Source organism: Gymnoscopelus braueri (genome assembly GCF_963280865.1).
Source record: "Gymnoscopelus braueri genome assembly, chromosome: 18".
NCBI classification, from domain to species: Eukaryota; Metazoa; Chordata; class Actinopteri; order Myctophiformes; family Myctophidae; genus Gymnoscopelus; species Gymnoscopelus braueri.
In genome coordinates this window covers 39,542,614-39,557,348 of record NC_137618.1, presented here as the reverse complement: position 1 = coordinate 39,557,348, position 14,735 = coordinate 39,542,614, and the positions used below count along the sequence as shown (strand labels likewise).

At 42.2% G+C, this 14,735-nt stretch overlaps 1 protein-coding gene across 1 annotated transcript in view; it reads left to right on the top strand.

Annotated features, from left to right (window-relative positions):
- LOC308105643 (polyprenol dehydrogenase) overlaps positions 1-10,344 on the top strand; it is a 69,732-nt gene extending 59,388 nt beyond the window's left edge. The window contains exons 6-7 of the mRNA XM_080456499.1: positions 590-797; positions 9,714-10,344. Coding sequence (XP_080312625.1) covers positions 590-797; positions 9,714-9,899 — 394 coding nt within the window. The 3' untranslated portion in view covers positions 9,900-10,344. The remainder of the gene's footprint in view (positions 1-589; positions 798-9,713) is intronic.
- Positions 10,345-14,735: the final 4,391 nt, after the last annotated feature.

Below are 14,735 nucleotides of genomic sequence, written 5' to 3'. Positions count from 1 at the left end.
TATTTTTCTTTTTTACATTTTTGAATACAAAGTTTTCAGAAAACTTAGGTTAGGATTTCGAAGGCGTTTGTAGAATCGGCCTCATGTCTGAAACAGTGGTTCTCAAAGTGGGGTCCGGGGACCCCCAGGGGTCCTTCGCGGGGTTCCAGGGGGTCCCCAGCAAAATGTGCTAATACAGCATCACAATCATTGTAAGCACTATCCATATTTTATACGTTGGCTATTAAAAAATAGATTCACTGTACAATAGATATACAAGCTCACAGCGTGTCACTTCGTGCCGCGCTGCGAGCTTGTACATTCGCTATTTTTGAGCATTTTATTTACAAATCTTGAAAGTATTGGAAAACTTGAATAATGTTGATTTATTTCCTTTTTAACACAAATTTTGTCTTATGGGGGTCCCTGGCACAAAACAATTTTAGATGGGGGGGTCCGCAGCCAAATACAGTACACATCAATTTGGGGGTCCTTGACATGAAAACGAGAACCACTGGTCTAAATGGGTTAACATTCAATGTTAAACAAAATATTCCCTCTCTCCTGTGTATGTGTGTTTGTGCGTGCGTGCGTGCGTGTGTGTTTTCAGTCAGTGCTACTCAGCCCACTCGGCCTACTGCCAGAGTAAGCTGGCCCTGCTGCTCTCCTCCACACACCTGCAGGTGCAGCTGGAGGGCGAGGGATCAGCGGTGAGCTCGTGTGCGGTGGACCCGGGCATGGTGGACACCGCTCTCTACCGCCACCTCTGGCCGCCCCTCCGCCTGGCACAGAGCACCATCGCGCGGCTGCTGTTCAGGGTAGGACATTGATTCCCATACCTTTTTTTTTAATTTCATGGCAGCGTCTTGCTTAAGGACACGTCGACACGCAACCAGGAGGAGTATGCAGGGATCCGAACCGGGAACCTTTTGTTTCAAGGTGGCCGTTCTACCTCCTGAGCCATTGCTGCCACTGTGGTTTAAAGACTTTTTCCCCCTTAATTCATGAAATCTGTTCAGTTTTTCCACCTGCCAGATATGCCATCTGGCTCATTATGAGAGCTTGAAGCCAGATTTGCTTAAGTGGGTTTTGACTGGTTGCGATAAGTTTGCAGCCTGATTCGGTTACGACCTCAGCGTGACAAGGATTTTTGGCGCCACCAGACCCGTCTCATCAAGATGTTTGATTTGGCACCATCCATCTCAGCATGTTACGATCAGAGTCAGAGGTGTAGGACCCAAGCGCGGGACAAAGGCAGAGGACGAGGCAGACACAGGGCGGATCGAATGCAAGGGGTTTTAATCACCAAAAACAGAGGATCAGGAATAATACACAGGAATACGAGGGTACTAGGAACAAGGCTATGACAAAACAGTGACTTACTTTTACGAACGAACAAGGGACTGAACAAACAGGGGAGTATATACTGTATAGACACACGGTTAACTGGACACAGGTGAAACTAACTGACAATCAACACAGGGATAGGCTGGGACACAGGTGCAAGACAGAGTTAATCAGAGGACTGGTGAGACAAGACAGGAAACAGCAAACAGGGCAGACAGGAAATAATACTACAAAATAAGATACACACAACAGGGCAAAAGGTAACAACAGAGAAACAGAATGCAATAGACCATATTCACACGGCGGCCATGTTTCTATGAAGTCAATGAAAGTAGCCACCCCGGGTGGCGGCACTTTCAATGTTAAATTCCAATATGGCCGCCGTGTGAATATGGTCTATTGGAACCATACAATATAATAGTGGCCTAACAGGCCTAACAAACAGCCCTAACGAGTCCAATATCATAAAAGGGAATTCAAGGTCTAAATAATAAGGTCAAAGTCCACGGCCCGAGGAGCGGACCGTGACACAGCAAGGCTAATGTAGTTTTGCGTTTTTCATTCGTTTTTAGTTTTATTCCGTTTTGAACTTTTGTTTTGAATTTCAGTTTAACATAGTTTTGATTAGTTTTTAAAGCGTGTTTTTCGAGTTTAGTTTAGTAATTTTTTTCTCAAAAGGCTTAGTTTTAGTTTTGATTAGTTTTAGTGTTTTCGTTTTTTATTGTTATAATGCTGTAGTCGGGGGTGAGATGAAAAAAAGTCAGGAAAATAGCGAAGCGACGCGGTGTGAGCTTGTAGATCTGCTATTTTCAGTTTTTTAAGACAATTATTGCAAGATTTCATATCCACCAAACACTAGGCTTATGTATGAATTTATATTGACAAAGACTAAAAGGACATTTCCTCTAAGATTTTACTGTATTTTGTTTTGTAAACACAATTCCATTTCACTTAGTTAGCGTTTTTTTTGTGAAGCCTCATTTCAATGAACTAAAATGTTTTATCAATATTAGTTTTCGTTATTTTGTTTTAGTTGACAAAATATTTCGAATAACCATTGCACCAGACGGATTTCATCAAGATGTTTTGATTTGGCCCCCGCCAACATTCTCAGCACATTCTCCCAGTCTCTCGCTGTGTTACTGTGATAACCGTGAGGAAGGAATTGGAAATTTGATCCCAGACTCAACAGATCGATAAAAGGCCTCGCGGCATCGATTAGCCACAGAGAGTCACAGACCGCTCAGTTGACAGCTTGTTCAGGAACAAGTGTGTTAATTCACGAGAGTGAATTCACAAATATGCTGAGCATTGTGGATCACCTTACTGTACATCGTCACAATTTCTGTCCACAGCAGTGATTCCCAACCTCTGGGCCAGGGCAGCGTGTGTCCAAATTACGCCGCATTTGCTGCACCCCTTGAACCCCTTGAACCCAAACACGGCCCACGGCCGTCTTGAGTGACAGAGTTGCGTCCAAACACGCCCCCACGGCGCTCCTCAGTGTTTGCCATGAGAACATAGGCTAACGCAGTTATATATTGCGATGATGCGACACAATTATTATATTACATAAACGCCAGGTCGGCTGCCACTTTTCGTTATTTTAGATCGTCTTTTAAAACACCCTTCTGTTTGCTGCTGCCTTTCACAGTTATTATTTCCCCCCTTTTCCCCTTTTTTCAAGATTAGTCTGAAGTAATTGCGCCGCCTTTTAGTCTCGCTAAATTGTAGGATAATATTAAGTAGGTCTATATGCTACCCTACGTAATAATACAATATAGAATGGAGTAGCCTATATAACGCCTGCATCTTTCTAATTAATTTAACATGCCTCATCATCTTTCTGCTATTGCAGCTATTGTTGAGTTAAAAATTATAATGATAGGCTTATAGAGAACTAAAAATAGATAAGCTTATAGAGAGCTTCCCCTATTTGTAGAATCACTTCTACAAATCCAAAAAGAATAAAAACATACATGCATGCATGTATACAGTATAACCACCTGACCTATATATATATATCTTAATGTAACATAATATGGTCTCCAGCAGTAGATAAATAGGTCTATGTGTACTGGTAGGCAGGTACATGCATGTATGTTTTTATTCTTTTTAGATTTGTCAAAAACATCACACCATTGGTGTGATGTTTGGACAAAATTGTTTTGCAAAATTCTGCCTCCTGGTAGCGCTTATAACAGGCCGATGTGAAATGATGTGAGTGTGCGTGCACATCGTTCCCACAGTGCCTGAGATTAGCTGCTCACAGACGGACACGCGAAAACTTAGTCTCGGCGAGTCGGCCACATATTCCACCTGGCGGAGACAATAAAAGAAGGATTTTGCTTTATAGCATAGACAGATAGCTGTGCCACATTAAGACACACATGCAGTACGCGTGCGCGAGTTGGTTCCATTTGGACACTCTTCTGAGTAAAAAGAACACTTAGGATTTACTGTGCAGTAGCAAAATAAGGACAGGGCTTGAATCAGGACCACAGTAGTGACAGTTTATTATATCTTAAAGCATTGACCTCACAAGTTCAATGCGTTCATTTAATTAAGAGGCACTAATGACTCAGACTGTCTGTAGTACACACAGTACACAGACAGACTCAGGCACATAAACACGTCTCCTTAAGTTACATCCACATAACATTAGTAGTAATGCGGGCATGCATGCGTGATTGGGTGGCAGAGTGACTCAAATTATCTCCCCCGGCTAAGGGGGATTTCCCCTTTAGGATGGTGGTTAAGATGTTTGGCTTTAGTGTCCCTTCCCGCACGGGAGACACAGGTTCGAATCCTGGGCGTTACACGTCTGTCTGGCTGTCTGTCTGTCTGTGGTGTGTGTGTATGTGTCCTCATGCTTTGCATGCTTGATTGCTGTAGTTTGCCCGAATGCCTTGTGGGGAAGATTGGTAGGGAGTCTGCCATAGCACCTGGGCACACAGACAGGAACGCGACAGGAAACCAGGATCAGAGAGAAGTAAGGCCAAAAAAACACCAGAGCCATGACGGGAGTTGGATTCAAACTAGGGCCCTCCGCATGTGGCTCAGCATTAACTGGCCGAGGCACATGGCACTGAACTCAAGAGTAAGGCTGGGCAATTAACCAATAAACAACTTAATTGAGTAATGGAGAAGCAGGGCTTTTTTTAGGATACATTTTATTTTATTTCTGATATATCAACGAATCAACAAAAATCGAATAGATTTGTTATTATCGATTTAGTCTGATTAACCACTTAACCCTGTATTATACTTCGTTGTAAAATGGTGGCGTACAAAAACAGTGAAAATAGCCGATCTACAATCTCCCAATTGGTCACATCACGACGCGTTGTGAGGTTGTAGATCTCCTTTTTTTAAATAATCGTTCATTAACCGTAATCGAGGTAAAAGTTGGAAAGAGTCGTGACATTGTTTAGAAGTCATATCGCCCAGCCCTACTGATGATAATGCTTGCTCACTGATGTGACTCAGTCCTGCTGGGTCTGTGCTACCTAATGTGCTTTCATGTTTGTCTGGTTCTTTTTTTTTATGTTGCACTCTGTGCTGCAAAACCAATTGCCCTTCAGGGACAAATAAAGTGGAAGTTGCGGCATTGGCTGTGAGAGAAAGATGAGTGCAGTCATTGACTGACCTCCACATCCTCCCGCACCCACAGCTGTTGCATGGAGATCCGTCAGGGCAGATGATGCTGCCTGGATCTCTGCAAGGCCTTGAGTCAGTCCCTGTCTCTTCCATTTCCTTACCTTCTTCAAATTATGGCCCAAGTCATCTTTTTTTTTCATTTTTTATAAATATCATACATTCTATACTTCAGTTTATTCTTTATTTTATTTTTTACCTTTTTACAAAAGATCTACAAGCTCACAGCGATGCGTTGTGAGCTTGTAGCTCTGCTATATGTATGTATGTATGTATGTACAGTATGTATGTATGTATGTATGTATGTATGTATGTATGTATGTATGTATGTATGTATGTATGTATGTATGTATGTATGTATGTATGTATGTACAGTATGTTGTATGTATGTATGTATGCATGTATGTATTTTTTACAATGTGTTATGACAAATTTGACCCAAAATAGAAACACCAGGGTTAATGTGGTTAACACCCAATTTGAATTAAATTGTTAAAGGTAGGGTAAGTGATATTTTTGGGTTAAAACTAAAAGTATTTTGTTAAAAGGTTAAAGTACTATATTCTGATAGTAATCATTGCTATAGAGTGTTTGTTCAGTAACAGGAGTCTCTCCAGCTCTTTAATAAACAGAAAATACATTTTCTGGTAGGTGTCAAAGTCTCAGCCAATCAGGAGAAAGTACCCATTTTTAAGCTTAATTTTTATAGTGTTCCAGTTCCAATTTTGCCTGCTCATTTCTTAGTGTCATCACTTCCAATTTCACTTGTTTAATCTATATCCTGATTGAGTTCTCTATCCTGATTGGATAAAATTGGAAATGAAACTGAAACTGAAACGAAAATGCATTTTCTATTGTATAAAGAGCTGGAGAGACAAGGAGACTCCTTTTACTGAACAAACACTCTATAGCAATGAGTACTATCAGAATATAGAGCTATTTAACACTTATTTTAACCAAAGAAAATCACTTACCCTACCTTTAAATGTTCAATTGTGATATTATCAAACATCAACATCAAATATATCAGACAATGCACTATACATTTCCCAAAAGGAAATGCTTGTATTTAATCAAGCTGGGATAAAAACTCTATGGTTTTATCCCAGCTTAATTATATACAAGCATTTCCTTTTGGGAAATGTATTGTGCATTGTCTGATATATTTGATGAGTTTATATATTGGATAAAACTGATCCCCACCGGCCATACAAATTAATGACCAGAGTGGCGAGATATCAAAAGCCGAGGCATGGACCCCCCCCCCCCCCAGTAAATCCAAAGCAACAACTACTTGTTCTGTCTATGTGGATCTTATCTTTATGTCTAACTTAGACATATGGTGTGTGTGTGTGTGTGTGTGTGTGTGTGTGTGTGTGTGTGTGTGTGTGTGTGTGTGTGTGTGTGTGTGTGTGTGTGTGTGTGTGTGTGTGTGTGTGTGTGTGTGTGTGTGTGTGTGTGTGTGTGTGTGCGCGAGTGTGTGTGTGCGACTGTGCGCTCGCCGCTCGCGCGCCTGTGTGTGCTCGCATGTGTACGAGAGTGTAATCATCAAATGCAATTGCCTCTGAGCACGACCCGGTGGCTTTTACCCTGTATGTAGAAAATGCAAATTTGTTAATCATATAAGTACTAGAGTATGTAGCCATTAAAACACCTCTCATCTCAGCCCATAATCATTTAAAGCCATGCTATAAACAGAACAAATGTTTAGAGTAGTGTGTGCGTGCGTGCGTGAGTAATTTTCTAATGTACTTGGGTACTGCTGACATCATATCATATTCACAATGATAATAATGACAGGAAGTGGATGTGAAAGACAGCCTGACATGACCTTCTCTGTGTGTGTGTGTGTGTGTGTGTGTGTGTGTGTGTGTGTGTGTGTGTGTGTGTGTGTGTGTGTGTGTGTGTGTGTGTGTGTGTGTGTGTGTGTGTGTGTGTGTGTGTGTGTGTGTGTGTGTGTGTGTGTGTGTGTGGGTGGGTGTCTCTCTCTCTCTCTCTCTCTCTCTCTCTCTCTCTCTCTCTCTCTCTCTCTCTCTCTCTCTCTCTCTCTCTCAGACACTTAACCACTTACAACCTGGCATGTCATATAGATGCATTTTTTCAAAATAGCAGATTTCCTACAGTTCACAAGGTGTTTTGGAGCTTGCAGAGGCTATTTTTGCATGACAGTGTCCTACGTCTAAGTATAAGTTATGTCATTAATTTATGAAATAAACTATTTCATAAAACTACTAGATAAAATATGGAGATACAAGGTTTCTGCCCCGACAGCGACGATATAGTACATAGCCCCCCCACACACACACACACGTACACACACAAACTTTCACAGTGCTTACTTAATGATATTAATGTGCAGTGACAACAACAGTCCTCTGGCACACACATACATTACAGGCATGCACGCACGCACGCACACACACACACACACACACACACACACACACACACACACACACACACACACACACACACACACACACACACACACACACACACACACACACACACACACTGGCATGTGGCCACACAGATCAGAGTGCACTTATAGCAGTGGTTCAGAAACATTTTCATGTCAACATTGATATGTATTTGGCCACGGAGCCCCATAAGAGAAGATTTTCTTGTTAACTGTCTTGTTAACATTTTTCAACCCCCCAAAAAAACGGAATTATAAAAATATCAAACAAAATAGCAGGTCTACAAGTTCACAACACCTTAGATGTGCTATTTTCGAGTAACCGAAAGTACAAAATAGGGTTAAAGTGGTTAAACTGACTTTGATGTTTTATTACAGTTTTTCACAATTGTTAACACACTAGGCCTGTCCCCGACTAAGGATTTGTTTAGTCAAATCTAATAGTCGACTGGCAGTCGACTAATATATATAAAAAATAAAAAATAAAATCTTCTTTTTTTTTTTTTTAGGGCCAAAATACATTTTATTTCAAAGGGCCAAGTCTACACAGTTTGTTTTGTGTCTCCAGCAGAGTTTCTAGTGTCTCTATCTCTCTCTGGAAGAGGTTGCACATGAACTCTGCAGCCGCACTGAGGCGCTCCAACACAAACAATACCAATACAAAGACGAGGAATAAGAAGAATAAAGTGGAAGTTACGTCTGGTTGCAGGTGTAGACTTGGCCAAAAAACTATTAAAACAAATTTTGGCCCTTAAAAAATAAAAATAAAAATAAATCCCGACTAGATTCGACTAAGAGACACGCAGTCGACTCGGACCCCCCGCGACTAACCAGTCGACTAGTCGACTTAGTCGAGGTCAGGCCTATAACACACAAAAAGTGAAATTTCGGCACGATTTTCATAACCTTAACTTCATGTACTAATCGCTCCACCCAATTTGGCACTACTTCACACTCCCTTATCTGCATTAGACTCTGACTTTCCTTCTTTACATTCTGATTTCAATTACATTATCACCTTGTCCAAACACTACACACAATGTTCAGTTGTTGCACACACTTCTCACATAAAATCTCAAAGCATCAATCTACAACACACCTTGTTGTCCAAACACTACACACAATGTTCAGTTATTGCACACACTTCTCACGTAAAATCTCAAAGCATCAACCTACAACACACAAATAGTCAAATCTCTAAACATTCAGGTCTGGTGAGGTGACGTCACTGTTAGGGTGTGAATCTTCTGTTATCTCACGATTCGATTCGATTCCGATTGTTGGGGTCACGATTCCGATTCTTTTCCATTTTTTTCAAAACAAACGATTCTCGATTAGTAAAATATGTTTTTTTTTGAAAAATGTCATTATACAAAAATCGTGAAAATAGATTGCAGCCCTAGTCACTGTTGAGGTCTGTCAGGGCTTCATGCGCCACTTGAGGCGTTTCTTCCAACGCTGCTTGGACAGGGAGAACATTGCCTATGATGTGGATGAGGCCCTCTGGCCAGACATGAACCGGAGGCATGATGCCTAAATCATGTAGAGAAATGAAACATTTTTGGCTGCATATTTGTGTTTTGTTTTATGTTTGACTATGAAAGTCATTTTACAAAAGGAGAAATGGCTCATTCTCCAGAGTCATTGTCATTCATATGGTGTGTTCCATTTATATGATTGTGTTTTACATTTTGCCCTGCAGTGTGCTGTAAATGCTTGGTAGTGTGCAGCACATGCTTAGTTGTGTGTACTGTAATGAATGATATGTGTGTGTCATTTGAAAATATGGCTGTGTGTACCAAATGAAAACACAAGTTCCATTTTGTGAACAGTTAAGAGATGTGATGGCAAAGAGTCATCTTGCGAAGGGAGTATAGGGTTTAGCATTTTGTGTGTGAGGTTTTCAGTTTTGTGTGTGCAGTTTTGAGAAAGCCGTTATTGTTTTGAGAAACGTGTGTTAACAATTGTGAAAAACTGTAACTCATTTTGCTGGGAGCACCCTCAGGGTCCTCGGAGCCCACTTTGAGAACCACTGACTTATAGGTTATTATTGCAATATATATAACAATATATACAACTACATGTAGATTTTGTACTTTGGTGTGCCATGGTCAAAAAAACATTTGAAAACCACTGGCCTAGAGTCAGTCCCTTTCTCTGTATCATTGATATGTCAGATATATTTAGATAATAATTTAACCTGTGTGTGTGTGTGTGTGTGTGTGTGTGTGTGTGTGTGTGTGTGTGTGTGTGTGTGTGTGTGTGTGTGTGTGTGTGTGTGCGCGTGCGTGTGTGTGTGTGGTCTCCCCAGACCCCTGTGGAGGGCGCTGCGACGGTGCTGCACTGCGCCCTGTCCCCGGCCCTGGAGGAGGAGAGGGGAGGCGGCTACTGGGCCAACGGGCGCAGGGAGATGACGTCACCGCCGACCCTCGACCCCCGGCTGCAGCAGAGCTTGTGGGACGCCAGCTGCAGGCTAGTGGGCGTGGCTCAGGATTAAAGAGGGAGGAGTTACAGTTAGCAGAAACTGAAACCCCACACACCTGTCCTCCATGCCACACACTCAGATCCTGTCTTCTAGAGCCACACCCACATGTCCGTGTGGTCGATCTATCGGCCATTGCGATGCTAGAGTGCACCAACACCAACTCGGGAGACTCCTGAATCGCTGCCCTCCACACCCTCCTAGTCTAGCATCAGGGTCTTGAGCTCTGCAGTGTTGTTTGCTCCGCTGTCGCACCTCAGTGTATCTACGTAGGTGGTGCACCTCTTTCCTTTCCTGGTTGTTACCCTGGGTTGGCTCCCACAGTGTCAGTTTGCTTGCCACCAGTTCCACGGTGCCTGACGCGCCAGCCTCATCCTAACGGCCATTATTTGACTTTTTTGACGGCATTGGTAGCAGTGATTATGCGGCCATGTGTCCCAATTTCTTTTTACCATTTTCACCCTGGCGTCCCTAATTTGGGTCATGTCATTATAGGCGAAATTGTGTCAAACGTTTAAAAAAATGTTCAGACATAGCAGATCTGCAAGCTCACAACGGGTCGCAACGTTGTGAGCTTTCTTTTGACGTTTTTTGAACAGGGCCTAAGTGGGAAAATAAAATTTATTATGTGTTTCAAAATGTTATGTTCAATTCGATTTTTGGTTTATTTATAAGGTCAGTGTTCTCAAATAGAAACTTTAATCAAATCTAAGTTTTCAAATTGATAAGAAAGTTTTGCAATTTTTGACAAAAAAATGGTAATCGGTCTCTCCAAAATCGGGATCAGAATTGGACCCCAAAATCTGGCATCGGTCTGGTTCTACTGTCTTCCATTTAGTTTTTCATCGGTCCATCTTTCATTTCGAGCCGTTATCCTCCATTTGTGTTGACAATCCGACACCCACCGCTTGACTGTGATTGGTCAATTGGTTAAGGGGGCGTGAGGAAAAACCCCTATATATTCTTTCCCAGTCATGCCCAAGGGCTATGAGGGACATAAGCAGACTTCTTTTTTGTTTCTCACTGTGAGCATGCATACATACGCACATGCACTTACACACACTTACACTACACACACAAGATTCATGCACTATGACATTGATCTGATCTTCCAGATTTGAAGGCAGTTTTCCTGTAAGCGGGAGAACGTGAGTCCTCTTCTCTGTGATGTCATCAAGGCGCAAAGACTATATCTCCCAGGATGCCTGGCGACCCCGCCAATTCTGATAGGAGTAGCCGACTTGCTTCAGCGCGTTCATTTTCTCTTTCCAAGAGCTATCGATTCACCGTTTTAATGTAATGGGCTGTCGAATTAAATCTCACCTCCTCCATCAAGATGTTCAGGAAGGAGTAACTGCTGAGCCTCTTTCGGTGTGTGCCAATTTCCACAAAAGACTTCCTCTCTGGGGCCTTGACAAGATGCCACAACTCAAGTAAGGACAGGGTCCCGTGTGGGGGAAAAAAAGAAAAGAAACGGAGTCTCCCAATATAGACCAAACGATGTCAGGCGCATCCGGCTCCGTTTCAGTCTGTGTGAACTCTTCGCAAGGCAGGATTCCTGTCTGTCAATGTCATTTCCCTTTCCTGCCATGAACGCTCTATAACAGTGGTTTTCAACCCTTCATATCAAGGCCCACTATTTATTCGGCATTTGAGCCACGGACTCAGATCCAAAACTTGTTGTCGTTGGATAAGAATTCCATGCTGTATTGATGTGGTACCACAGGAGAGACAACAGGCCAACGTTGATCAAAAAAACAATTCTTAACTTTGTTTAACCAAACAAATTCTTAACCAAATTTTACGCTCTCAGGAGTTAAAGATCTAATAAGCGTCCATTTGGTTTCCAACTCTCCATCATTTAGCTGGGGACCACCTGGAACCCCCTCAAGGACCACTGGTTGAGAACCACTGCTCTATAAGGATCAGAATCAAAAGGGAAATCATCAACTGCTATTTTACTGTGTCCCCCTTTCTCTTCGATACGCTGGATGTGTTTTTTCCTCTTCCGTTTATCTAAATCTGTGTGCGTGTGCATTTGTGCGTGCGTGCGTGTGTGTGTGTGTGTGTGTGTGACTGTTTTACAACACACCCATGAATTTGCATAAATTGGTATCGCTCGATTCAGTGTGTGTGTGTTAGTTCATTGGGTAGATGCAGTAGCACCACTATGACGGATGCCGATTAGCGCTATCTGTGTTACGGAGGAGGAAGAGACGTGGAGAGGAAGGCAGACGCCAGACGGAGGGAGAGAACTGTATTTTGATTGGTGCTCTATCTTCCTGCTTCCTCGTTTGGCCCCGCTCCCAGTGCATTGTGGGATTCAGATTTCCCAGCGGTGAGAATCAAACTCCCATCTGTGGAGCTAAGACACATGGCACACGTGTGAGTGTGGGTTGGCACACACACACACACACACACACACACACACACACACACACACACACACACACACACACACACACACACAGAAATACAGAAATACAGACAGCAGTTACCACATCCAGGCATAAGCTTATCTAAACAAGCACATGGTAAACAAACACCTTCAAGCCTATGGCTCATGCTGTAATGTATTTACACACAAGCACCCAATCACACACACACCCACTCCACCAATGTGCCATCTCCACTGAACGATTCCACTTGTTTTTCCTTAAAGGTTAAAAGTTCACCCCCTAAATTACTTTTTTCTCAATTACCCTCCCCACCAAGCCTAAATAAAATCTTTTTTTCCTCTTGTTAGGTTTGGCCTCCTATTAACGTCATTTAATCAAATATTGGAATATTGGATCAGGAATGTGACAAAAACATTACCATGATTCCAAGGCTTCATGGGGTGGGTAACTGGGTATAATTGATAATGAAAAAAATCAACATTTTGGGTGTAAACTTCACATTTAAGACGTTGTTTATCTCTAAACAACACTCTTATCCTTCCCTGCATTTCACTGCTGTCTGTATGCAGTGTTGCTTTGAATACCAGTGCTGGTGTCCAGCGTTCATTATTACCCACCTTTCTGTGTGTGGGGCAATAATATCACTGTGGTCAATAGAAACATAGCCATACATTGTAGGATATCAGCAGAGCCCTGTTGTGCAAAATAGGAATGTGTGTTTACTGTACTACGTGCTTGAAAGTAAATCTCCATCATGGGTTCCTATAAGAGATTACATGAACGTTCCATGAGATCCAATGGCTTGGTCAGGAATGTACTGTACTGTATTTATGCCACACAGCTCTATAGCTTTCTGCATTTTTACTTCAGTGGTTCCCTACCTTTTCTGCATCAGGGCCCACCTATCTGACCACTTAACACGCCTAGCCGTTCGGCTTCCGTGTTAAGTGGTCAGATGCGCGGGCTGTGTGCTTTTTCAGAGCATGTTTATTTTAATGATCAACCAATCGACTCCATAATCGATTGTGTTGTGGCCTGGATGAATGGAACTAACGTGGTGTACTTCAGATTCCTATTTTATCGGTATCACTATGAAAACAAGGTTTTCACGGTCTTAAAGAAATAAGAAGAAATCGAAATATTTTTTGTAATATTAATGTTATTCTCAAATCTTAGTGTTTTGCCAATTATTTGGGGGCCCACTTGCAACACCGCCAGCGCCACAGGTTGGGAATCGCTGTTTTACTGTATGTAAAAAAAAAAGACCTGTTTTCCATCTCATGTTTCCCTTGACTGTGTCTGAATCTCCAAGGCCTTTTGTGAGGAACAGACCGAATAATGAAGAACAAAGGCAACTAAACAAATCCTGTTTGATCCCAACGTGCCCATTTCCCTTTGCAAAACAAAAAGAAATGAGAAACAAAATACAACCTGAACACTCGGCAGTTGTAGCTGAAAAAAACAAACAAACATTCAAGGCTTCAGCAGCTTCACACTTTCCACCAGGGGGTTTTCATGTCAAGGACCCCCGAATCAATATTTATTTGACCACAAACCCCCACCATGTTGTGCCAGGGACCCCCCTAAGAGAAGAATTGTGCAAATTCAGTCAAAAATAATTCCACATTGTTCACAATATTTCTAGATTTATTTTCTTCTTCCAAACTACAAATAGACAAACTATAAAACTATAAATAGGGCTAAAGTCATTAAACTGATTTTATTGCTATATTAACTAATTTAGCTGGGGGGGGGGGGGCTGGAAACCTCCTCAAGGACCCCTGGGGGTCCCCAGAACCCACTTAGAGAACCACTGTGTCAGAGAACCTTTGGGGAGGAGGGAAAACGGAGAACGAGGTCTTCTTCTAAAGTGAAGGTGGGGGGGTTAAGGGGGTGTGTTGTTTTTTGGTGTGCTGCGCCGCTGTGCAAAATAGGGCTTCCGGAAGGTCCATGGTCTTCGTACATTTAATAATTATGTCCTGAGTGGGTACGGTATTTTGAAGGCGAGCGATAACAAAAAAAAAGAGCTTAAATAACCGTCTGTGGTGTTGTCTTCACGTGAATTATTTGTATCTGAACGTTATTGGGAAGTGTTTCCACTGCTGGAGTGGACAGAGCACACTCTTATAAAAGCTGATCAATCTGGGACTGCATTTATATTAAATGTCTGAGTCCTAGCTCCTACAAATTCTAAATGTCTAGATCTATATACATATATAATACTGTACATATATAAATGAAGAGAGATGAGCATAAAATATAAGAGATGTACTAAGATATATGTGGGAAGCCAGATGCACTGAGTCTTAGTTTACAGTGATGAACCGAGATCCCGGAAAAGGGGGGGGGGGGGGGGGGGGGCAGGGACGAAAACAAAAAACAATACACTGAAAACCAAGCACCACCATGCAACCATCTTCATCTACACCAAAATGCATAACCTTTTATGCAG